This window comes from Bufo bufo, chromosome 6, assembly GCF_905171765.1.
Source record: "Bufo bufo chromosome 6, aBufBuf1.1, whole genome shotgun sequence".
NCBI lineage: Eukaryota > Metazoa > Chordata > Amphibia > Anura > Bufonidae > Bufo > Bufo bufo.
In genome coordinates this window covers 276,630,238-276,655,338 of record NC_053394.1, presented here as the reverse complement: position 1 = coordinate 276,655,338, position 25,101 = coordinate 276,630,238, and the positions used below count along the sequence as shown (strand labels likewise).

General features: G+C 44.9%; 1 protein-coding gene across 2 annotated transcripts; it reads left to right on the top strand.

The window, feature by feature from the left end:
• The first annotated feature begins 772 nt into the window (after window positions 1–772).
• Window positions 773–23,684, top strand: LIMD2 (LIM domain containing 2). Of its 2 annotated transcripts, none has more exons than XM_040437049.1 (5): window positions 773–870; window positions 20,701–20,779; window positions 21,599–21,643; window positions 21,852–21,991; window positions 22,652–22,985. In XM_040437049.1, the coding sequence occupies exons 2-5, from the start codon at window positions 20,738–20,740 to the stop codon at window positions 22,812–22,814; spliced, it is 390 nt and encodes a 129-aa protein (XP_040292983.1). In that variant the 5' UTR covers window positions 773–870; window positions 20,701–20,737; the 3' UTR covers window positions 22,815–22,985. The 2 variants fall into 2 exon arrangements, with proteins under 2 accessions (XP_040292983.1, XP_040292982.1); XM_040437048.1 differs by lacking the exon at window positions 773–870 and adding an exon at window positions 15,966–16,041 and having other exon boundaries at window positions 22,652–23,684.
• The last annotated feature ends 1,417 nt before the right edge of the window (window positions 23,685–25,101 follow it).

The following is a 25,101-nucleotide window of genomic DNA, read 5'->3' as shown; positions in this document are numbered from 1 at the left end:
CAAAAAAAACGGATCTGGGAAAAACGGCCCGCAAAACACTAAAAAAGACGTTGTGTAAACGAGCCCCAAGACTGGCATTTTACACGGGGCTTAGATTCACTACTGCGCTGTAGTAAGGCGTGCACCTTGTCATAAATGATGTGCATCTATGGCAGCCGTGCGCCTGGAGAAGAAAAACCACTCCACTCCCTGAGTGAAGTAGTTTATCACCAGCATTTACAGGAGTAAATGTTATTAAATTTGCCGGGATCCATGTCCCATCCCTGGGCGTTTAAAAAAATAAATAACAAAAAGGGGTTTGCGACTTTTTTATGCCTAAAATTGACACATTGCACTTTGTAAATGACTCCTATAGATTGTGACATGTCGCATTGCTTCTTCTTTCTCACCATAGTTGCGGTCCACTTGTATGATTGCAGATGTATTGTACAACAGTCTGTAGGGTCATGATGTCACACAATGGCCTCATATCACCCTACAACAAAATAGATATCATATAAGAATATCTAAAGTGATGGTCTTCACCATTGGGAGGATTTGAAAGCCTCTAGCATGTTAGGATTTAATTTTGGGATAAGGAGACAGAAGGGATAGATAAACCGGACAGTGAGAGCGTGGAGGGGGGGGGGGGGGGGGGGGGCGGCAAGTGTCACAGGGTCCAATAGAAGAGGAGAAGGAGTATTGAGAAAAAGCAATGGGGGGAGGGTGGCCGAGGATGGAGGGAGAGAGATAATAGGGGAGGAGAGGAAGAGGGGGAGGGTGGAAGGCTGTTGCATGAAACAAGCACACAAAGGACCAGGGTTGTGAAAGAGAGAAAAAAGCAAGCAGGGCAGGAAGCGGCATCTCCGAGCCAGGGTGGCCAGGAATGAGGTGAGTGTAATGAGGATATCCAAAAATCATAGGGAATGTGCCGGCAGGGATAGCACAGCCTTCCAATGTATATACAAATGATAGCCCTGCAAACAATGGGATAATGCAGAGCGTATCATTACAAGATGCAAAGCAGGACCACAGCATGCAAAGCTATAGCACCAGGTGCAAAGCAAAGTGCAATGATCTCTAGCAGCTAGACCTAAACAGCAAGCATATCTGGAAGGAACTAGGGACAACTGGAAATCCTACTGCCCATAACAATAGGCAAATACAAGTATCCGTTCAGTGATGGGAGAAAACTTTATTCAATGACATGTAGCAGAGCCTGGGTCTGTTTTTACCTATAGGGCTATATCTGATACATTTAGGTGTACTACTGGGTTCTGGAAAAACTGGGAAACTGCCCTCTGCTGTAAATTCTTTATATGAAGTATGAGCCTGGAGAAGATTGTACAGCACGATTTGTATTGTGTTTGCATATATATATATATACGTCATTGTGCTTGTTTCTTACCTCTGACAACACAGATGGTAATAAGCGACACGTGTACAGATATATGGTACCGGCAGATGTCCGCCGCTGCACCCTCGCATCAATTTACTTTCCGCTCTTGCCTCGTCATGCTTCAGTTAACAGAATATTATTGTATGTGCTGTTATTATACATGAGGATGTTAGAATATAGGCTTGTGCAGAATGCTACAGGTTCAGATTTATTACTGCAGACGTGATCCAATTTCTTGAAAGCTAGCTATGATAATGCTGTGTCTAGAGAATAAATCTAGAAACTGTTGGACTGTAATGTATACATGGAGTCTGAGCTCCCGCGAGAGATGGGAAAGTTACGCCTTAGTGAAGCCGGCCCTTTAAGAAACCAAATATATAATCAGGAGACCTGAAAAAAATATGTTCTTGTCTTCCGAGACCTCTAGCTGTAGTCTTGCAATCATCAATTTGGTCTCCTGTGGTTACATCATATGCAGGTAGAGCAGTGACCTGGAAGACCCGCTCTTACCTATGGAGAGATTGCCATTTCTTAGTTATATGTGTTTCTGGGTGACAACCAGTAAGGCCATTATTACACTGTGGACAGGGGTTGTCACACATCTATCCCTGTGCCCATTACAAATGTTTGTCATTTGTCCTCTTCTAAATATGAGGCAGGGGATGTATCCCTTTGCACATTTGACATTCAGGAGCTTTGGAAAGCTGGGTGACAAACCAGAAACATTAAAGGGGTTGTCTGAGATATTGATGATCTTTCCTCAGGATAGGTCATCAGTATCAGATGGGTAGGGGGCTGACTCCTAAGACCCCTACCAATCAGCTGTTTGAAGAGGCAGAGGCGCCGCAGTCTCTTCCGAAGGCCTCATGCACACAAAGGTATTTTCTATCCGTTTTTTTTTTGCAGCCCGTATGCGGAACCATTCATTTCAATGGGTCCACAAAGAAAAATGAAGTTACTCTGTGTGCATTCGTTTCCATATGTCCGTATTTCCGTTCTGCAAAAATATAGAACATGTCCTATTATTGTCCGCATAACGGACAAGGATAGGACTGTTCTATTAGGGGCCAGCTGTTCCGTTCCGCAAAATATGGAATGCACACAAATGTCATCCGTATTTTTTGCCGATCGTTTTTTTTTGCAGGCCGCAAAATATATACAGTCGTGTGCATGAGCCCTAAGCGAGTGTCATCATGTTCATTGGTCACGCGGACTAGGTGCAGCTTGGCTCCATTCAAGTGAATGGAGCCGAGCTGTAATACCAATGGATGGTAAGCTGCGAGCGAGGAGGCTGAGGTGCTCACCAGAGTGACGCTGCGTCCTAAAACGGCTGATCGGTAGCGGTCCCAGTTGTCTGATCCCCAACAATCTGATATTTATGACCTAGCCTGAGGATTGGTCATCAGTTTTAGAATCTCAGAAAACCCCTTTAACCAAATGACTGACTAGATCAGGGATCAGCAACCTTTGGCACTCCAGCTGCTGTAACACTACAACTCCCAGCATGCAAACATGTTTGGCTATTCTCACAACTCCCATAAAAGTGAATAGAGCATTCTGGGAGTTGTGGTTTCAGAACATTTGGACTGCCGGAGGTTGCAGATCCCTGGACTAGATTGTTCATCAGTTTGACTGAAGAGGTAGATTTTAAAGAGAACCTGTCACCTCTACTATGCTACCCTCACTGAGCGTTTCTAAATGTTCATTGTGTTACCCTAAACATATAAATTACACTTTTAATTTCATTTGCAGACGAATTCAATAAGTATTATGCATTTTTGTACTTCCCGCCTTTTATGCAAATTACCATAAGAGTCATATCTTACTTGTGTGACCAGAGAAGAGTCATATTTTCAAGCTCTGACTCATCTCAGGTTAATTTGCATATGCATCAAATCAGTTTTTTTTACACAATAAAAGCACACAGAGCTATGGGGACTGGGTATTGCGGATGTGCTAGCGGCCATCTAGCAACCCATGTCCTCAGCTCTAAACATCAAATCCCGGTGACAGGTTCCCTTTAAGAACTGTGATATTTATTTATTTATTTTAGTTGAATTTGTAGTTCCCCCTTGCCTCAGTGATGTTACTTGCCTATCGTACAATGTGGTTGCCTCCACAATGTTAAATGGACCAATCCAATTTAAGATTGTCATTCGTACAGTTGTCCATATCTATAATATAGAAGATCAACAGCGTGGTTAAACGCGAAATAGATAAGTGGCCGTCAGATACCTGATGTCGCTTATCTCACAGGGTAGGAAACTTATACCTGTCAGATACTAAGGCAAGGGCTACACGGCCAGGATCATTGAGCAGCGGCGATCCCATAGAAATGAATGGGATCGCAGTCGCAAGAAATCCAACACAGCTGGATTTCTTGCGATTACCACGGCGATACCATTAATTTCTATGGGATCGCCGCTGCTCAGCGATCCAGGCCGTGACCAGTGTAGCCCTTGCCTAACTTCATCCATTGGGAGACAGAGATTGTATTTGGTGGATCATGTATGCAGTATATACTGTATGTATGATATCCCATATGTGCTTTATTGATATGTGAGTCACGTTAAAAACAACAGCAGGCCTTTATCCTTGATTTTTGTGGAATTTTGTATTCCAGTGACTGACATCATAATTTTGCTTCTCCGTCCTGAGCCTACGACCTTCAAAATATGTAACAATAGCTGTTTATTTGCTGCTTTCATCCATATTATAACACTTTTGTAACTAAGGCTACTTTCACACTAGCGTTGTTTGAATCCGGCGTTCAATTCCGTCAACGGAACTGCCGCCGGATCCGGAAAAAACGTGTGAAAACTGATTACATTTGAATCCTGATCAGGATTTTGATCACAATGAAAAAATGCATTGGAAAAAACGGATCCGCCATTTATGGACTTTAACTTTTTTTTTCTCATTTTTCGGATACGGTTTGATGGAACACACGGCGCCGGATCCGGCGTTAATGCAAGTCAATGGGAAAAAGGGCGGATCCGGCGTTCAGTCAAAGTGTTCAGGCTTTTTGGCCGGAGGTAAAAATACAACATGCTACGGTTTTCTGAAAAGCCTGATCAGTCAAAAAGACTGAACTGAAGACATCCTGATGCATCCTGAACGGATTGCTCTCCATTCAGAATGCATGGGGATAAAACTGATCAGTTCTTTTCCGGATTTGAGCCCCTAGGACGGAACTCCGCGCCGGAAAAGAAACCTTAACCCGCAGTAGCAATCAATATTGATTATTTTATATGAATTTCTAGTTGCCTTTTAAGAAAATACAGAAAGTACAGTGAAAATTAAAGAGGGTTATCCAGGATTTGAAAAATATGGCTGCCTTCTTCTAGTGTCACAACTGTACATGGATACTGTTTGGTATTTCAGCTGGGTTCCATTGAAGTGAATCGAACTGAGCTGCAATACCACGCACAGCCTGTGGACAGGGGTGGCCCTGTTCTTGAAAGAAAGCAGATCTCCTGGACAAACCCCTAAAGTTATCTGTCTGGCCTTGACTCTTCTTAGTTTCTTAGTTATATCTGTTCTTGGAAAAGCTGGGTGACAACCCTCTTGGCCGCCATGACAACTCTCAAGGGATGTGACCCATGTTCCCAGTCTTCTGAATGTCTAGGTCAGGGATGGCCAACCTGAGGCTCTCCAGCTGTTGCAAAACTACAACTCCCATCATGCCCGGGCAGTCTACAGCTATCAGCCTACAGCAGGGCATGGTGGGAGTTGTAGTTTTACAACAGCTGGAGAGCCGCAGGTTGGCCATGCCTGGTCTAGGTATATACAGTGATACTTCCTATTATTTCTGCAGACATAGGTTTATAGACTTGTCAGGAGAATGGAAGAGCTGGGTGCCCTCTTGAAGCTGTCACCATAGCCATATAATGGTTGTCACCTAGCATGCATATGGTCAGACACCTATTGTCACAGCCATGTTTATGATCCGATAGCAACCAATCAAATGGCAGCTTTCATTTCTTAAGTAGCTCTGTAACAATGAATGCTGGAATCTGATTGGTTGCACTGACACGGAGACCATCTTGTTTTTCCTGTAAGTCAAGATGTTGCTGTAGCTGTGTAATAAGGCAGCTGGGGCCTCTAAGTTCATCCTCTCATGGAAGTGACACCTTGCATTGTTTCTATTAAAGGGGAAACATCTAAATTAGGTATATTATGCAGTGTAATATGTTAGTATCAGTGGCTTACATGGAGAAGTAAGGGCCCCATAGCAAGGATCAAACCAGGCCCCACAAACCCTTTTGGAAATCAGTGTATTGGAAGGATAATATATTGTAGAGAGATATGAACTGTAATAGATAGGCGTGTAGCTATAGTGGGTGCAAAGATAGCAGTTACATTTGGCCCTGGTGCCTGGGGGGGCTCCAAAGGCACTTGGATTTAAAAGAACACACCAGTATTACAAATAGTAGGGGGGATATAACTGTTAAAGATTTTGCACTGAGGCCCAGCCAGGAGCTTCAAGTTACACCTCTGCTAATGGACATAGGAACTGCCAGAATAGCGAAGTCATGAACATCTGGATAGGAAAAAAGTTACGTCCAGGGAGAGTACAAAACGTAGATGGATGAGCTGACCATCAGTCATCTGACCACTAGCTATTTTCTCTTAAACATGCACATTCTTTTCAGCATACACGTTATTTCTGTGCAAGGATGAAGATAAGCAGCTGCCATATGTCGCTGATCTTGATGAATACAATATAAGTAGTTTAAAGGGGTTCAACATCAGGTTCATAGGGATCCGACTCTCTTGTGAGTTCTGTGTCCCCTACATTGTTTAGTTCAATTAACAAAAGCAACGAAGGCAAAAAGTCACATACACTTTAAGCATAAAAAAAGCTGAATATGTAGTATTAGTGATATTCTGAACATATAAAGGAAGCCATTATGGACTAGTCAATACCTTCAAAAATGAAGTTATTTAAAGGGGTATTCTGGTTGGTTAAAATTATCCCCTATCCACAGGGTAGGGGATAACTATTAGATCGTTTGGGCTCCTACCTCTGGGACCCACACCGATCACGAGAACTGGGGCCCCATACCACCTGCAGCTCCCCTGAAATGACCAGAGCGGCTGATCGCCGTGGTTGCTTCAGTTCCGGAGATAGCCGAGTACAGCGGTCATTTCAGGGGAGCTGCAGGGGGTACGGGGCCCCCATTTTCGTGATCGGTCGGAGTCCCAGCGGTAGGACCCCCAATGATCTAATAGCTATATTAATACGTAAGGGTAACCTTAACCAACAGGAATACCCCTTTAAATCTCATTAGAATGGAGTGTGGAGTACTAAAGAAAACGATAAACTTTAAACAATATGCTCTGATATCAAGTAATAGTACTAAAACAGGGATGGCCAACCTGAGGCTCTCCAGCTGTTGCAAAACTACAACTCCCAGCATGCCCAGACTGCCTACAGCTAGTAGCCTACAGCAGGGCATGGTGGGAGTGGAGCTGGAGAGCCGTAGGTTGGCCATGCCTGTACTAAAACATAAGAGTAGCTGAGATCTGAGAATTATAGGTGGACAGAGGATCTTCCGATGGGTCCAGGCTCTGATACCATACTAGTCACCAAAGGTCCAGGAGAAGATAAAAAACATTCGGCCACCTTTGGAGCCAATCACTTGTCACTAGGGTCTATTTCTTTGATTCATATTCTTGACTTTATTGACGATATTGTGGTGAGCCTTGAAAATAACTTCCTCTGGTGGGCCCATGTAATCCCAGTCCGACACCGTAGGTGCATTATTATTATTTTATTTTTATTATGTTTATTTTTTGAAAAGGAAAATTTTGTTAACTAGGCAACTTTCTTTAATTGACCCAGCCATTTTGCTAAAATTTTTTATTGAACAGCTGGAGCACTTTAGCTGATCAGTACATGGTGCTCGAGATAACATCCAGTACCAAAGCTGACAGCGGATTACTATTTTAAAATGTTCTTAAATGCACAGATAGGAATACCGTAGTCAATCGCCAAAGTCTTGCGCAACTTCGACCGAAATGAAGTTTGGCTACACGGAGCACATACATTTTAATGCTGTATGGAAACATTAACAACATCGTTTTTTGACTAATCGACATGAGATCTGTGATCCGAAGCTCGAGTAGCTCAAGCCTAGTTCCTACAAATGCTTGTTACCAATAATCTGCCCATGTCAAGGTGCAGCAGATCACCCGATGAACGAGCAAAACACTCGTTCATCACATGAATTCATCTCTCATGTGGAAACCTCAATCATCGTTTCTGGGCAGCAGATTGTGCTGTGTGAGGAGTGGAGTCCGAGGCTCTGCTCTCACTGGAGCTGCTCAATACTAATTTCAGCAAAATGACTGAGTCAATTCACTTAACTGACTCAACGTAAGCTGCCCTTAGATAGGGCAACACAAAACTGGTGACAGATTCCAAAGCGATCTATACACATGAGATAATTGTTAGCCAAAAAAATTCGAAATGATATAAGAATGATCATTCACAATCACAAAAGTAGACTATTGTCTGGTGGTCACATGCTGGATGATGAAACTCTTGTGTGTATGGCCAGCGTAAACCTTCTTGTATGCAACAATCATGTAACCAATTGCATAAGCACAAACTGTGTATGTATGTATATATATATATATATATATATATATAGCTCACTCAGTATGCACATGTGTGTGTCAGTGGGGAGGGGGGCTTCATATCAGTCCACCCATTGAGGAACAATATAATCAGTCTATACCCAACTTAAAATAAAGTGCTCAGCATTTTTATCATTATCAGCCCATCTCACTGCAGCTGCCACATATATTGACGTGAGAAACCAGCATCTCCACCCCATACGTTTACACTGCACACCCGCGATGTGTGCCTATTTTGAGACTGCTCTATTAGGGAGGTTCAGACCAGGCACTTTTGCCATGTTCAGCCAATCATCTCTGAGCTTCAGGAGCCATTGTGTCATACACAGCATGCGAATGAGGGAGCAGCACACATATGAAGTATAGCCTTTCTTATAGGGGGCTGTAGATGGCTCTTATGGGGCACTGGTGCATCTCATGGGGCACTGTGGGGGGCACTTGTGAGGAACTGGCTGTCTCTTTGGCATGCCCATTCCTGAGTGTTATAGGGTAGCAGGATAATTCACTAAACACGAACCATTGTAATCCATTCAGCCATCTCATAGTTACATTTATTTTTGGGAAAGCCGGGTGACAACCGACATGATCAACACCTAGCAGAGCAGTAGTCACCCAAGTTTTCTTAAATTCCTGAACAACAAAGCTGCCAAACCACGCAGTGATAGAACTAGGAAGACTGGCCATTCAGGAGTCTTGGGCCTTATTCACACGTCGGTGATTCACGGACGTGTGCTGTCTGTGTTCTCCACGGACAGCACACGTACCGATTTCATTTTAATGCGTGTTCACACATCCCTGTTTTAGCACGGTCTGTGGATTTATCACGGAATCATGCTCTATTTTGTCTGTGTTCATGGATTCATCACGCCTATTATAGTCTGGAGTTCCATAAAAACATGGACTCTATTCGCGTTTCGTCCGTGTATGCTCTGAAAATTAATGTGTAGTGACTTTCAAACACGGATGGCGCACGGAGAGCAAAAAACGGGTACACGGATAAGACACGGATTCTTCATGGAAATCTTCACAGATAAATCGCTGACCATCTTATCACGGATTTAATCGCGGACGTGTGAATAAGGCCTTAGTCTCGCAAGACTTCGCGCACTAACTTCATAAATTAATTTGTACTGTAAAAAACACTTAGAACCGAACCCGAGTTTGGGAAATGTTTTTTTACAGTACAAATTAATTTATGAAGTTATTGCGCAAAGTTTCGGCTCATCTGAGCCAATACATTTTAATACTGTATGGAGCTCCTGCTCTGTACAGTATTAGAACAAAGTTTTCTGCAAATCAACTTCGGATGATTCATCCGAAGTCGATTCGCTCATCCCTAATTAAAACCATAAAAAAAACAGACGAGTGAGTCACAGCAGCCCCCACCCCTTCCCGCTACATATTTGTAAAGATCTGCATCTTGTCGACATGTGTTTAACCCTTCTTTTATCAACCATCATCTGAGTTTACAGCAGCCCAGCCTCAGATGGATCTAACCCTGCACATTTTAAGGTTACTTAAGGCTGTATTACACCAACAGATTATCTGACCAATATCTGTCCAATCAGACCAATAGTTGGTGTGTATAACAAAAGATCTGTGTGTATAATAGGCCATCTTGCAAAGTTGATCCTGAGGAAGGCATAAACCCACCCCCCTGATCTTAGACATAAAAAATACTTCCCAACTGTTAGGCCTCATTCACATGACCATCTATTTTGCTGTCTTCAAATTGCAAATCCGCAAAATACGGATACCGTCCGTGTTGCATCTGCATTTTTTTTTTGCAGACCCATTAACTTCAATGGGTCTGTGGTCCGCATTTTGCTGTCAAGTATAGGACATGTTCTATCTTTTTGCAGAATGTGTGCTTTCAGCATCCAGATGTCTGTTCAGCAAAAAGATAGAATATGAAGTCAATGAGTCCACAAAAAAAATGCGGATGGCACACGGACTGCATCCGTATTTTGCAGATCTGTGGTTTGTTGACTCGAAAACGGACATGTTTGTGTGCATGAGACCTAAATCTGACAAACCGAATAACTCCCTGGATCAACAACTGTTCTCCAATGACCTCCATCTGGTAATTACAACCTGTAATATTATTACACTCCAGAAATACATCCAGGCCCCTCTTGAATTCCTTTATTGTACTCACCATCACCACCTCCTCAGGCAGAGAGTTCCATAGTCTCACTGCTCTTACTGTAAAGAATCCTCTTCTATGTTGATGTAGAAAACGTCTTTCCTTTAGATGATGGGAGAGATCTCTGTACTGAGCCCTGATGTACAGGGAGTGCAGAATTATTAGGCAAGTTGTATTTTTGAGGATTAATTTTATTATTGAACAACAACCATGTTCTCAATGAACCCAAAAAACTCATTAATATCAAAGCTGAATATTTTTGGAAGTAGTTTTTACTTTGTTTTTAGTTTTAGCTATTTTAGGGGGATATCGGTGTGTCCAGGTGACTATTACTGTGCATAATTATTAGGCAACTTAACAAAAAACAAATATATACCCATTTCAATTATTTATTTTTACCAGTGAAACCAATATAACATCTCAACATTCACAAATATACATTTCTGACATTCAAAAACAAAACAAAAACAAATCAGTGACCAATATAGCCACCTTTCTTTGCAAGGACACTCAAAAGCCTGCCATCCATGGATTCTGTCAGTGTTTTGATCTGTTCACCATCAACATTGCGTGCAGCAGCAACCACAGCCTCCCAGACACTGTTCAGAGAGGTGTACTGTTTTCCCTCCTTGTAAATCTCACATTTGATGATGGACCACAGGTTCTCAATGGGGTTCAGATCAGGTGAACAAGGAGGCCATGTCATTAGATTTTCTTCTTTTATACCCTTTCTTGCCAGCCACGCTGTGGAGTACTTGGACGCGTGTGATGGAGCATTGTCCTGCATGAAAATCATGTTTTTCTTGAAGGATGCAGACTTCTTCCTGAACCACTGCTTGAAGAAGGTGTCTTCCAGAAACTGGCAGTAGGACTGGGAGTTGAGCTTGACTCCATCCTCAACCCGAAAAGGCCCCACAAGCTCATCTTTGATGATACCAGCCCAAACCAGTACTCCACCTCCACCTTGCTGGCGTCTGAGTCGGACTGGAGCTCTCTGCCCTTTACCAATCCAGCCACGGGCCCATCCATCTAGCCCATCAAGACTCACTCTCATTTCATCAGTCCATAAAACCTTAGAAAAATCAGTCTTGAGATATTTCTTGGCCCAGTCTTGACGTTTCAGCTTGTGTGTCTTGTTCAGTGGTGGTCGTCTTTCAGCCTTTCTTACCTTGGCCATGTCTCTGAGTATTGCACACCTTGTGCTTTTGGGCACTCCAGTGATGTTGCAGCTCTGAAATATGGCCAAACTGGTGGCAAGTGGCATCTTGGCAGCTGCACGCTTGACTTTTCTCAGTTCATGGGCACTTATTTTGCGCCTTTGGTTTTTCCACACGCTTCTTGCGACCCTGTTGACTATTTTGAATGAAACGCTTGATTGTTCGATGATCACGCTTCAGAAGCTTTGCAATTTTAAGAGTGCTGCATCCCTCTGCAAGATATCTCACTATTTTTGACTTTTCTGAGCCTGTCAAGTCCTTCTTTTGACCCATTTTGCCAAAGGAAAGGAAGTTGCCTAATAATTATGCACACCTGATATAGGGTGTTGATGTCATTAGACCACACCCCTTCTCATTACAGAGATGCACATCACCTAATATGCTTAATTGGTAGTAGGCTTTCGAGCCTATACAGCTTGGAGTAAGACAACATGCATAAAGAGGATGATGTGGTCAAAATACTCATTTGCCTAATAATTCTGCACTCCCTGTATTTATACATGGTTATCAGATCTCCCCTCCGTCTCTAAATTAAAGAGGACCTTTCATCGGTCCAAACATTGTGAACTAAGTATCATGACATATACAGCGGCGCCCAGGGATCTCACTGCACTTACTATTATCCCTGGGCGCCACTCCGTTCTCCCGTTATGCCCTCCGGTATGTTCGGGGACTTGGTTATAGTAGGAGGAGACTGCCCTTGTTCTCCTGGGCGTCTCCTTCTCCTAGGCTGTAGCGCTGGCCAATCGCATCGCAGAGCTCACAGCCTGGGAGAAAAAACCTCCCAGGCTGTGAGCTCTGCACTGCGATTGGCCAGCGCTACAGCCTAGGACAGGCATGCTCAACCTGTGGCCCTCCAGCTGTTGCAAAACTACATCTCCTTGCATGCCCGAACAGCCATCAGCCTACAGCAGCGCATGGTGGGAGTTGTAGTTTTACTACAGCTGGAGGGCCGCAGGTTGAGCATGCCTGGCCTAGGAGAAGCCCAGCAGAACAAGGGCAGACTCCGCCTACTATAACTAAGTCTCCGCCTACTATAACCAAGTCCCCGAAGATACCGGAGGACATAACGGGAGAATGCAGCGGCGCCCAGGGATAATAGTAAGTGCAGTGAGATCCCTGGGCGCCGCTGTATATGTCATGATACTTAGTTCATAATGTTTGGACCGATGAAAGGTCCTCTTTAAATAGCCCTAATCTTTCTGGGTACTGCCGTCCACCCATTCCATTTATTGCTATAGTTGCCCACCTTTGAACCAGTTCAAACTGCTATGTCCTTTTGGTGCACAAACGCCCAAAATTTTACACAATACTCTATGTGAGGTCTTACTAGTAAGCTACAGAGCAGTACAACCATGTTCTCTTCATGAGCACCACATGATCTTCGCTTTGGCTGCAACTGCCTGACACTGGTTGTTATTAAAGGGGTTGTTCGCTTTTGTAATATTGATGACCTATGCTCACAGGATAGGTCCTCAATATCAGACAGGCGGGGGCCTTACTTCCATCACCCCCACTGATGAGCTGTTTGAAGAGACCACAGCACTAATACAAGCCCTGCCTTCTCTTCACTGTTGACCTGCCCGCCATCGACATGCAGCAGCGAGCAGTGTAATGGCAGCTCCTCCGTCTCATTCACTTCAATGGAACAGTTCCCTCCTATTCACTTGAATGGGAATGAGCCGTCCCATTGAAGTGAATGGGGGCGGCGGAGTTGTTTTACACTGCTCGCTGCTGCAATGTCAGCGGTGAAGAGAACACCATGCTCCTACGGGTGCCACGGTCTCTTCAAACAGCTGATCAGTGGGGGCCGATCTGATATTGATGACCTATCCTGAGGGGCTGTAGTGGTGAGCACCTTTACTAATCATAGTGGTGTAGATAGTATGCCACCTCTACCACAAACTGGTTCCCAGAAAAGGGCATCAATGATAATGAGATCCAGGTCATATTTCTATAATGTTTTGCTTCTAATGAATTATATATGAGTATCTCTTCCCATCACAGGGGATCTGCTTAGGCTTCAGATCTCCAATACATCACATTAGAGGCTGAACAAGACCTCACAAAGCCTCATAGAAAAACTGGGCACATGCCAACCCTATTCTCCAGTGTATTCATCTTAAAGTAATGTATTCCTGAAGCCATGCACAGATTTTATTTGAACATCTCGTCTTCTACAGCGGAAATCTAGATGATCTTTTCTTCTGGCTAGCTGCATCTCCTGTTGTCTTCCTAGCCGTATGTCTCTGTTTCGGCTGGTTAATCTGCTTCTTCTGACCGGCCGACCCTGTGACAATCTATTCCAAGGTTTCCTGTCTTTTTAGCTTCATCATAAACAACTGACAGATATGAATCCTTGTACTTAAAGGCACATTTACACTGCGCTGACTAGCAGACAGTTATCGGGAAGGAAGCCTTCCTTCCCAACAATTGCTCATCAGTGGAGGTGAAGTTCTGCATTTACACGCACGGTCACCTCCACTGTATGAGGACAAGCGATGGTTACTGCTCGTCCTCATACACATTCATTGTTTCTGGGCAGCAGATCGCTGTATTCAGAGCGTGAGTGGGAATTCTTATGCTCATGAACTTTTGGCTTTCCCTGCCTTTCTTTGGAAGATTAACAGTTAAGCTGTGTTCAGACAGAGGATTTTGTCGGCAGCCAAATCTGCCACTTTTCCCACGGCAGAAACCGCTGCACTGTGCTGCAGTTTCCGCTGTGGGTTTTCAAGCACAGCTGCTATAGGCTAAGCTTCATGGAATGGATGTAACCCCTGAGCGGGGGTCTGCAGCAGCTTTGTGAGGGGTAACCACGCCAAAAATAGATCTGTACATTCTTGGCACAGTCTTGAAAACCTTGCAACAAAAATCCTCGGCCGCATGTGTTGCCGTGTGGCCTCCCATTGAAGCAGGAGCTCGTGAATATCGATACTGATTTTAAAGGGAGTGCGTCCCCTCCAAAATGTATTATTAGGCAAATACGGTATTCAGTGCACCGTGTGAGCCATCACTTCACCAGTAATGCCATCCAGAGCCCTCCCCTCTGTTTGACAGTTCCTGAGACTTCAGAGCCAGTAGTGATGATGCAGCCAGGTGCACCAAGCAGAGCAGCCCCTCCCACGGTGCACTGGCCAAATTTGTAGGCATGAAAAGGAGCATTTTTCAGGATTAGAGGAGTGGATTTTCACAAGAAAGGTCTGATTGTGTTTCGGTGCACCTATTCCTACTTGGTAGTATGCTTACAGTAGGTTCACACCTCCATTTAACTGTTCTAGCAGACTGAGAACAGCCTGCCGGACTTTACCCGATCCAGCCTAGCTGGATACTGCCGTTCACATTGGACCCCATTGACTATAATGGGATCTGTGGGGATCCACTTGATTTTCAGCATGTGCCACATTTTGGCCAGATAAAAACTGTTGCATGCATCTTTTTTTTTGTCTAGCCAAAACTCGACACTCGTGCTGGAAACCGGCTAGATCCCATTATATTTCATGGTTTCCAGCTGTGAATGGCAGTATCCTGTGAACTCTGGTAGGCTGTACTATGCCGGATCAGTTAAAGGGGTTGGCCACTATATAAGTACTTTCCACTATATAGTGGGAGGTAGGGTAAAAAAGAGTTTCCTAATATACTTTATTAAAAAAATCTGAATGGCTGCACGCGACATGCAGGAGCTTTAGAGAAAGCATTCTAACTGCACATGCACTTCTTTTCCTAATAAGAACAGCGCATGCCCAGTCTGCCCTGCCACTGGCGCGCTCCCTGCTTCGACTCCGTCTCTACAACCAGCCTATTCCTGTCAGAGTTCAGAGCGGGAACAAAAGTAAGAGCGCGTCTGATCCCTGACGCGCTCTTACTTTTCTTCCCGCTCCGAACTCTGACAGGAATAATAAGCTGGTTGTAGAGACAGAGTCGGAGCAGGGAGCGCGCGGGCAGACTGGGCATGCGCTGTTCTTATTAGGAAAAGAAGCGCATGTGCAGTTAGAATAAAGCCATGGACGAGCTTTCTCTAAAGCTCCTCCATGTTGCGTGCAGCCATGGAAGAACTGGCTGCACGCTGAGCGGGGCTCATTATAAAAACATTACCATTCAGATTTTTTTAATAAAGTATATTAGGAAACTCTTTTTTACCCTACCTCCCACTATATAGTGGAAAGTACTTATATAGTGACCAACCCCTTTAAACAGAGATGTGAACCTACTCTAACTTTGAAACCAAGGAGGTGATAGACTCCCTTCAAGATAAACGACTGGGTTGATACAAGTTTTCATCAGGGTCTCCATCACGAGTTTATGTTGCCCTCAGATAATTTTTCCTTTAATGAGTGGTTAGAACCAGTAAAAGGGAGGTGATCTCCACAAAATGAGTCATGAAAATGGAATGGGGACCCCAGAACCCACTGTCTCGGGTGGTTAGGCTTGTGGTGGTGCTAAGCAGCACCTGAAGGAGGCCTTCTTAGTTTGTTGCGATATTGTCTCTTTGCACTGAGCAGTTCCAGGAAGTATTGTTGTGTCTGATGTATGCATCCTGTGTGCGCCCGAAGGGAGGTGACTTACTCAGATGTGCAGGGTGTGTGGAAACATCCTCTATTCAAAATCTTGAGTCTCGGTGTCAGGAGAGCTGCTTTTCAGCCGGGAGTCCTGCAGCAGTGAGTTTCTCTCTTTATATCTTTTATTGGGTCTGAGTGCTTCCTATCCTTCTCCTGCACCCTCTGCTTATTATCATCTGCTTCTTGCTGCTGGTGGGTGGCTGAGTTCTTTGTACATCACAAGCTATTTTTGTGTGTGAGAAGAACATGCCATCTGGTGCACACAGTAGGATCTTCAGTGAGGATGGCATTTCTGTGGGTACTGTCTACGGAAACATACAAGCAGAAGAATGCGGTATTCCTCTCTATCTTTTGGTTTAGCACTTTTGTAAGATTGGTAGCTCTTGGGTTGGGTTGCTGGTCATTGTTCAGTAAAAATGTTCTTATTTTTGTGGGAAAATATTCAGTATAAGGCCTCATGCACACGACCGTTCCGTTTTTTGCGGTCCGCGGATCTGCAAAAAACGGAAGCTGCCCGTGTGCTTTGCGCAATTTACAGAACGGGTGGCCCATTGTAGAAATGCCTATTCTTGTCCGCAAAACGGACAAGAATAGGACATGCTTTATTTTTTTTGCAGGGCCTCGGAACGGAGCAACGGATGCGGACAGCACACTGAGTGCTGTCCGCATCCTTTGCGGCCCCATTGAAGTGAATGGGTCCGCACCCGAGCCGCAAAAACTGCAGCTCGGATGCGGACCCGAAAAACGGTCATGTGCATGAGGCCTAACTTATTTTATTCATCTAAATTGATTCATTCTGGGCTTTGAAGTCCAGGAGGTGGTCCTATCAGTGACTGACAGCTCTCTCTGTATACACCGTCATAGAGGTAAGGCTGTCAGTCACTGATACGACCGCCTCCTGGACTTCATAGCTCAGAATGATATATAAGTTTTACTGAATATTTTCCATTAAAACTATATATCAATCTACTCAGCGCCTCCTGCTCTATAACATGCCGCCTGCAGATTATTACGCATTTTCACAGTGACTTGTTCCCTTTAACTATAGCAAATCATGTTCTCTGCTACATAGATGTCCTAATACATAATCACATCCCTGGTATAGGGCACGGTTTGTAAGAAAAGTCCTAATCCACCCAACCACTCCCATCACATGGAAGCCATACGTATTTGCATAGGAGTGTCATCAAGGACAATTATATGTATATTTTTGCTCTATAGAAAATCACATTATGTATACTGTATGTATACACATTATGTATATATTATGTATACTAACATCACTGCACAATATAAAGAATGCGAGAATATTTTATTGTATATGTATTTTTTACCATTCTGTCCTGCATTTACAAAAAGTAAAAAAATAAACAAAAAAAATTGAACAGTAGAAAAAAGCAGCAGTCAAGAGAGCATCGCCGCACAAACTTATTAGAGAAAGATGAGTGGTTTTTGCTTTCTGCTCTGGGGCGCTGGCTCACATATGTGTAGAGATTCCATTCTCTGACCAGACATGTCTGTAATGACCGTCTAACCCTATGGGAAAACCATGAGAACTAGAAAGAAAAAAAACGCCTCCGAAGCGGATGTCAGGCCTTTACGAGGTTTATTTCCTGCCTTAAAAGGTATCTACGAAAGGAAGCAACATCCATCTATAAATCCATTATTGGAGGAGAGTATAAATGAAAAAATGCTGTGTAAGGGCTCCTTCACACGCGGCAGATTTTGTGGCAGAAGATTTTGCGCATGAAAATCGGTTCCATTCACCTTAATGAGGCTTGCAGAAATCCATGTGCTTGCTGCCCCATTCAAATCAATGGAACTGAATTTTCCGCCACAAAATCTGCCGCCTGTGAAGGCTACAGGCAAGTATCTACCAGCTTGAGTAGGTCTTGAGTTAGAGTGGAGGAAGGGAAGAAGACTTCCTTGGACCCCTCAGAATGGTACCTGGAGTGGTGGTCACTTTGCTAACAGCAGGGTGCATTTCAGTTTGCTCTTTAAATACCAACCGGTGTGGGGCACTGCTGAATGGGGTTGCACAAGGGCTCTGGTGCCAGAGGGAGCCCAAAGACCAGTACTGTAAATATCACATGGTTGGCGGGAGGACCAGTTACAGACTTTGCGTTGCACGTTTTATTGAGTAGGGCAGCACAGATAAAATACATGTCTGTTCTACAGAATACATGTTTAGGAGTACGAGAGAATGGTGCAATCAGTCAGGAAATAGCAAAAGCCACAGGGTGACGGGAAATGACATAGGTGACTTTGACAAGCTGTATTAACCCTTTGATACTGTTCCGGCCTCAACAGCTTCTCTGAGAAAGAGGTAGAAATTGTTCTCTCCTGAGTGACGGGCATGGTGCACATTATAACGCAACTATGGGCAAAGCAGTCCCTCCCAGGGCCGATCCTAGGGTCACAGGCGCCTGGGTGCAGAAAGATTTCTGGCGCCCCCACATGGGCGTGGTTATCTTACTAACTCCTCCCCTTTACAATGTTTCTATGGCAACAACTTCAGCCCCACGAATCGGCGGCTCGGCGGCTCGGCTTAAAAAAAAAAAAAAGTCAAAATAAAAAAAGTCCCGGCGGCTCGCTCGGCCAGGGCCGGACTGGGGATAAAAACCAGCCCTGGAAAAAGTTGCACACCAGCCCCACAGCATTGCGTCATTATTTACTTGTTTATAATAGGAGAAAGCATTCATTTTAAAACACGTGTGTAAACACGAATATGAACTTTGCCCCACGATAGCTCTTTTGTAGAACCCCCATAAAAACTTACAGTTACTTGACTTGGCCCTTGGGGATCTCGGACGCCACTTCAACACTTTGGCCGGGGGCTCGGCGGAGCTGATGTTGTGCTTTAACCTAATGAGAAAGATTTCATAATAAGGATTTGGAGAAAGGGCAGAGGGATAGCAGAGCAGGGAGAGGCTGGTGCTGCTACTAGGGGGTCATACCATGGGGGAGTAATAAAGCCCACCATAATGCCCCCCCAGTAGTAATAATTCTCCTTATAATATGCAAAACATTTGTAATGCCCCCAGTTGAGCTAATGTTCCCATAATGTGCCAATATAAAATACCCCTTCTCAGTGCCCCCGTAGATGACCCCCATAGTGCCCCCCCCCTTCCCCATAGTACCCACCATAATGTGTCCCAGTATAAAATGCCCCTATACAGAGCCCCCATATAAAATATCTTCTTTTTTAGCCTCAGTAGATGCCCCTATAGTGCCCCCCAATAATCTGCAGTAAGATGTGCCCCCAATCATGTGCCAGTAATAAGAGCCCCCCCACCATCATGTGCCAGTAGCCAGAGCCCCCCCATATCATGTCAGTAGCCAGAGCCCCCCCATATCATGTGTCAGTAGCCAGAGCCCCCCCATATCATGTGTCAGTAGCCAGAGCCCCCCATATCATGTGCCAGTAGCCAGAGTGCCCCCAATCATGTGCCAGAAATAAGAGCCCCCCCACCATCATGTGCCAGTAGCCAGAGCCCCCCATATCATATGCCAGTAGCCAGAGCCCCCCCATATCATGTGCCAGTAGCCCCCCTTATGTGCCAGTAGCCCCATGTGCCAGTAGCCCCCTTATCATGTGCCAGTAGCCCCCCTTATCATGTGCCAGAGCCCCCCCCCTTATCATGTGCCAGTAGCCAGAGCCCCCCCCCTTATCATGTGCCAGTAGCCAGAGCCCCCCCCCATATCATGTGCCAGTAGCCAGATCCCCCCCCATTATCATGTGCCAGTAGCCAGAGTGCCCCCATATCATGTGCCAGTAGCCAGAGTGCCCCCATATCATGTGCCAGTAGCCCCCCATATCATGTGCCAGTAGCCCCCCTTATCATGTGCCAGCCCAGTAGTCCCCCCTTATCATGTGCCAGCCCAGTAGTCCCCCCCTTATCATGTGCCAGCCCAGTAGCCCCCCTTATCATGTGCCAGCCCAGCCCAGTAGTCCCCCCTTATGTGCCAGCCCAGTAGCCCCCCTTATGTGCCAGCCCAGTATTCTACCTATATAAAAAAATAAAAAATAATAATACACTTATACTTACCTCCAGCAATGCGATGCGATGCAGGCCGCCTCTTCTGTCTGTGTCCCTCGCTATACGGCTCAGGCGACGCGATGACGTCATCGCGCCGCCTGCACCGGCCTCTGATAGGCTGCCGGCTTAGTGCTGGCAGCCTATCAGAGGAACAGGAGGGGACACACCTCTCCCTCCTCTGCCGCAGCACAGGCATCTGTATTGCCGTCCTGAGGACGGCAATGCAGATGACTATGGAGATGAGCGCTTCCGCAATGGAGGCGCTCATCTCCTGCTCTGCCCTGCCGCCGGCCGCGGCCGCCCCCACTTGTCACCAGGGCCGCGGCCTTGCGGCACTCAGGCTTTCCGGCCCACCGGGAAATTTCCCGCTATCCCGGCAGGCCAGTCCGGCCCTGCGCTCGGCGCCTTTCGGGTGACAGCGCTGGGGTGCGGGGCACCCACTGCACCCCGTGTAGGATCGGCCCTGGTCCCTCCCAACCCCCCGGGAAGTCTTCAGTCAACCAGTTCTCATCTATGCGGCCGATTCTGGCGCTGTCATGAGCCACTCGGTAGCCGGCGTAGGATATTAGAGGGAGTGGTTTCTGTGTAGACCTCTAGGGGGGTTATGGTGGGGATCAGAAAACTTAATCAAAATTTTCCTCTGAATTTTACCATATATAAATGTATATATCCGACGTACCCATTTTAAAGGCTTTTTTTTCCTCCTTTTTATTTACAGATGAGAATTAAATAAACCTAAGGAAAAATCCAGAGAGATGTTTCAGGCTAAAATGTCCACCACAGCGGCCACAGGCCATGTAAGTACAGTCCATTCATTCACTGCAGCACGCCGCTGACAAAGAGGTCGTTGTTCAGTGACTGCGTATATACCGCTGAGAAATGACATTTTGCCTTGTGCAGTTTAGACCTAAAACACTAAACTGATAGAAATGGGTTATTAATAATGGTCTTTCGGACACCCTTTTACCAGCACTTCAGAAAAGAGCAGATGTAGTAAAGTATTCACTGTTCCAGCAGCTCACATAAACTACAATGGAGAGAGCCACATGCATGTCTGGTCTATTTTCTAGAGTGCTAATGGAGGCGAAGGACTAGCACCTTTCAGACATTTTATGACATACTATTTAGATTTTAGAGTTAAATCCCCTTTTTATGTTTTATTGTGGCTTTTGTGAGTGAATCAGTCAGACCGTGTGGCCCTCAGAGCAGAAATAGGTTGTGTTTCCCTTATGTAAACTCCTACAAAACTCCAAATCTTCACTTTAGACATAATGCTAAAGAGTATGTCTCTGCCTTCATCCACCACTAGAGGGAGTTTACTGCATACTGTACATTGAACTGTATAGTAAAACAGTAGGCTCTTGGCTCCCTCTAGTGTTGGCAGACAGCAAATAGATTTTTATCATGTGAGTCTGTGGAGGACATCTGACGCGCTTTATCAGATAAATGGATCTCAGACTATGGTAAAGATATATTAAGACTTTAATCGGCATAGAACATGACATGGTGAACAAAAAGTGAACAATTCCTTACTGTAGCAAAATAAGCAGGAAACAGGATGTACATTATGCACATGTAATCTGATCAGATGCTAATGTTTATTTTATTTTTTTAAGGATTCTGCCTGCAGTCAAGGAGCCAGCGTTGTACAAAGGTCAAAGGTGAGACTTCCTTTTCCTCAGATGTGTTCTATGTATATAAATGTGGGTCTGTAATAGTAAAAAAAAAATAATAATAATGTAATATGTGGCTCGTGAGACTTGCGATCTAATAATATGCTACAGTAGGAGCTGGTCTGTCATTAATTGTGCTTTGTGTCGTTGGAATGTAAATTTAGTGCATACTAATGAGTCTTCCATGTGTGCACAGTCTTTTAGTATGAAGCCTGCAGTGAAAGAACTGTGCTCTTCCTGCCAGACAACAGTCTACCCCATGGAGAGGTTGGTCGCCGACAAACAGATCTTCCACAACCGATGCTTTTGCTGTAAGCACTGCAGTACCAAACTAAGGTGAGTACATATTGGCAGTACGGCTGACGGTCGTTGCGTCTACACCTTGACCGCACAACCTTGTCAATGACTTACTGAGATTCAGGCACAACTTCAATATACCACTTCCCACTCATGTTGCAGAAGTCCTGGAAGATGAGATACAGGGGGCTGTTTGGTGGGATCCTCACACTGTAAAGCTGCTTTTGCTGTCTCTGTGTGTGCCTCTAACATACAGGGAATTAGTTCTAATACAGTAGTCTCCAACCTGTTGCCCCCCAGGCTGTCAGAACATGCTGCTGGAGGACCACAAGTTGGAGACCACTTTAATAAGTCTAATTTCTATTTTTTGACCCTGTGTAATTTTTTTGGTGCTGATATGCACAGGAATAGCAAAAGCCATTTCCAATGCGATGTCCCAACATAACACCTCATATCTCAGCTTCCTGGATCCCTGTGAATATGACAGGTGAGGATTAGGATATTTGGGGGAGATATGTAACGTCACACCTAAAATACCTACTCTAGATACCTACAAGGTAGATACCTTGTAGTTGTTCACCCAATAAAATGGCAGCCCCCATTGCACTTGAAGGGGTTTCCAAGATTCCATAACTGCTTGTAAAATAGCAGAGCATTATACACTCCTGAGAAATCCTATCCCATTTCTCTTTCCCACAGCCTGGGCACTTATGCAGCTCTACATGGAGAATTTTACTGTAAGCCTCACTTCCAGCAACTTTTCAAAAGCAAAGGGAACTATGATGAAGGCTTTGGACGTCGACCTCATAAGGATCTGTGGACCCACAAAGAACAGGAAGCTCCTGGCGACAAGGCGCATTGAGGGTGCTAAATATTCATCTCGCTAGGGGCTAAGCTTTTTTATTCTTAATGCACTTGGATGGAGTCTTGATGTGCCTCAGTGGGTGGGTTCCAATGCAGATAAAGGCACTTTCTATGTGATTGCATTGCGCACTTAGTCCCTCCTAGTGGTGGGAGTGTTTAAGTGCAAGATCTCGAAGACACCTGGGCCATAAATATTTTAAAAGGAAGCTTTGCTTCAACTCATTGAGTAGACATGTTGTCCCTTTAAATTCTAGGTCCCGGTGGCTTCTTGAATTTGTCTGGTGGAAGGTGGGTGAAGGAGGGCATGCAAATTGTTATTAATAACATTATCCTCAGCAGCAAGTAGTAAATTATCGCATGGGCATGTTTCGGTGGTTAGGAGACATCCGTCAACTGCTGCTGCCTTTTTAATTTACAGATCTCAGGGGGAGAGCTGGGAGCTAAGCTGTATCCATTGCGTAGCAAGACCATTCATTCCCAGGGATCCAGCTTTCCTAGGATAGGCTGGTATAAAGACTTGGCATTGCCAGTAATAGGGGCACATGTGTTGACAGCTTTGCCCTCTTTTTCTGCTTGGCAACCTCAGGGGATATGCTACCAATGTCAGAGTGGTGCCCGGTGACCCCTATCATTCACCTTCCTCCAGTCTTTTTAAAAAGAAGAATCAAAACTTCACCACTTTCTCTCTTTATGCTGGAAAGAGAACCTGCAACATTCCTTAACTCTTTCACTGCCAGCCGAGGATGTTTGACTGTCGGGTGAAGAGTTACCAGTACTCTGCACTGGGATTGGGTTTTGTTTACAGACTGTTTTTAAAATATCCCTGAGCCTTGATTGTACAATAAAAGCCTCTGTAGGATCTCCCGCACCCTCGTGTGTTTGTAGTGATGCATCGCAACCGTCTACTGTCCTGACAGTTCCACAGCAATGATGAGGTGCTCCAACAATGTAGGACCATTGTGATGGGTTTAGTAGATGTCTGTTGCTCCCATGGTACATTTTTCTGTGTCTCATTGACTGGTGGTCATTTTTCAGCTTCATTGTTGGATACTCGAAGGGGGGGGGGGGGGGGGGACCTCGGCCTTTGCATGTAGATGTAAAGGATGCCACATTGATGAAGCACAACTGTAACACTACAAGAAAAAAATGCTCCATATGTAGGAGGAACACAGGGTATATGATTTACTTGCCCAGATCAGAGGAAAATTAGGACAGCAGCAGACTCCTTGTATGGTTGAAATATGGGCACTGACACCCCTGTGAAGTTTTTAACCTGTCTTTGCTAAGGGTTGGGATCTGCCGCTCTTGCTGTAGGAGGGCGCAACAGTCCTTGCCTGTCATGTTAGTTACAAGGTTTTTCCCATTAACCTAATGCTTTAAATTAAACAATTATTTTATACTCTCCTTTTTTGCCCCTGACGTTCTCAGTGCCACCTGTCCGGTGGCACTTCTCCCCCGTTTGTATACAAGGCTGCCGCAGTAACCTGCAGGTGCACAGCATGTGTCTGTTGCAGCAGCCATTAACTGTCCTCAGGAGTCTTGTACTGTATACCTCTTAGGACTGTGATTGGCTGCAGCAGCCAAAGCTGTATACCCACTAGTCACCGCTGCAGCCTTATACAAACAGGAGAATCAGACCGGCGTTACTGAGAATGGTAGAGGGTGAAAGAGGTGAGTATATGTTTTTTTTTAATCTGTAATTAACTTGTAAAACCTCTTTAAAGAGGACCTGTCACCATGAAATGCAATGTAATCTGCAGGCAGCATGTTATAGAGCAGGAGAAGCTGAGCAGTTTGATGTATAGTTTTGTAGGATAGAATTCAGTAAAGCTTGTAATTTATACATTTATCTCTCTGCTCTTTCTGTGCTCAGTTGTCCAAGTGGGCGTTCTTATCAGTGATTGACAGCCTCCCCTGTATCTGTATTTATAGAGATAGCGGTCAATCACTGATAAGATCGTCCCTGATAAAACTGGGCTCAGAATGAGCAGAGCTGTAAGTGTATAAATTGCAAGTTTTACTGAATGTTTTTTCTTACAAAAAATATGTATGAATCTGCTCAGCTCCTCCAGCTAAGTAAGATGCCTGCAGATTGTACTGCATTTTGTGGTGACAGGTTCTCTTTAAAGGGGTTCAGCTCTGAACCCGGACATATCCCCATTTGCACCCAGGCAGCCCCCCCTAACTTGAGCATCGTCGCGCATTTTGTGCAGGCTCTCCTTAGGGCTGCCAGGCGGAGGCTTCCGCCCAGCAGTGAGCCCGGTGACGTCACCGGCACTGATGGG

What these genes read in the sequence shown, in the direction of transcription:
- LIMD2 (XM_040437048.1), top strand. Translation starts at nt 20,738, where the DNA reads ATGTTTCAGGCTAAAATGTCCACCACAGCGGCCACAGGCCAT. An exon ending in GCGTTGTACAAAGGTCAAAG is followed by an intron (nt 21,644 to 21,851) that starts GTGAGACTTCCT and finishes ATGTGTGCACAG; the next exon opens with TCTTTTAGTATGAAGCCTGC. An exon ending in CACTGCAGTACCAAACTAAG is followed by an intron (nt 21,992 to 22,651) that starts GTGAGTACATAT and finishes TCTTTCCCACAG; the next exon opens with CCTGGGCACTTATGCAGCTC.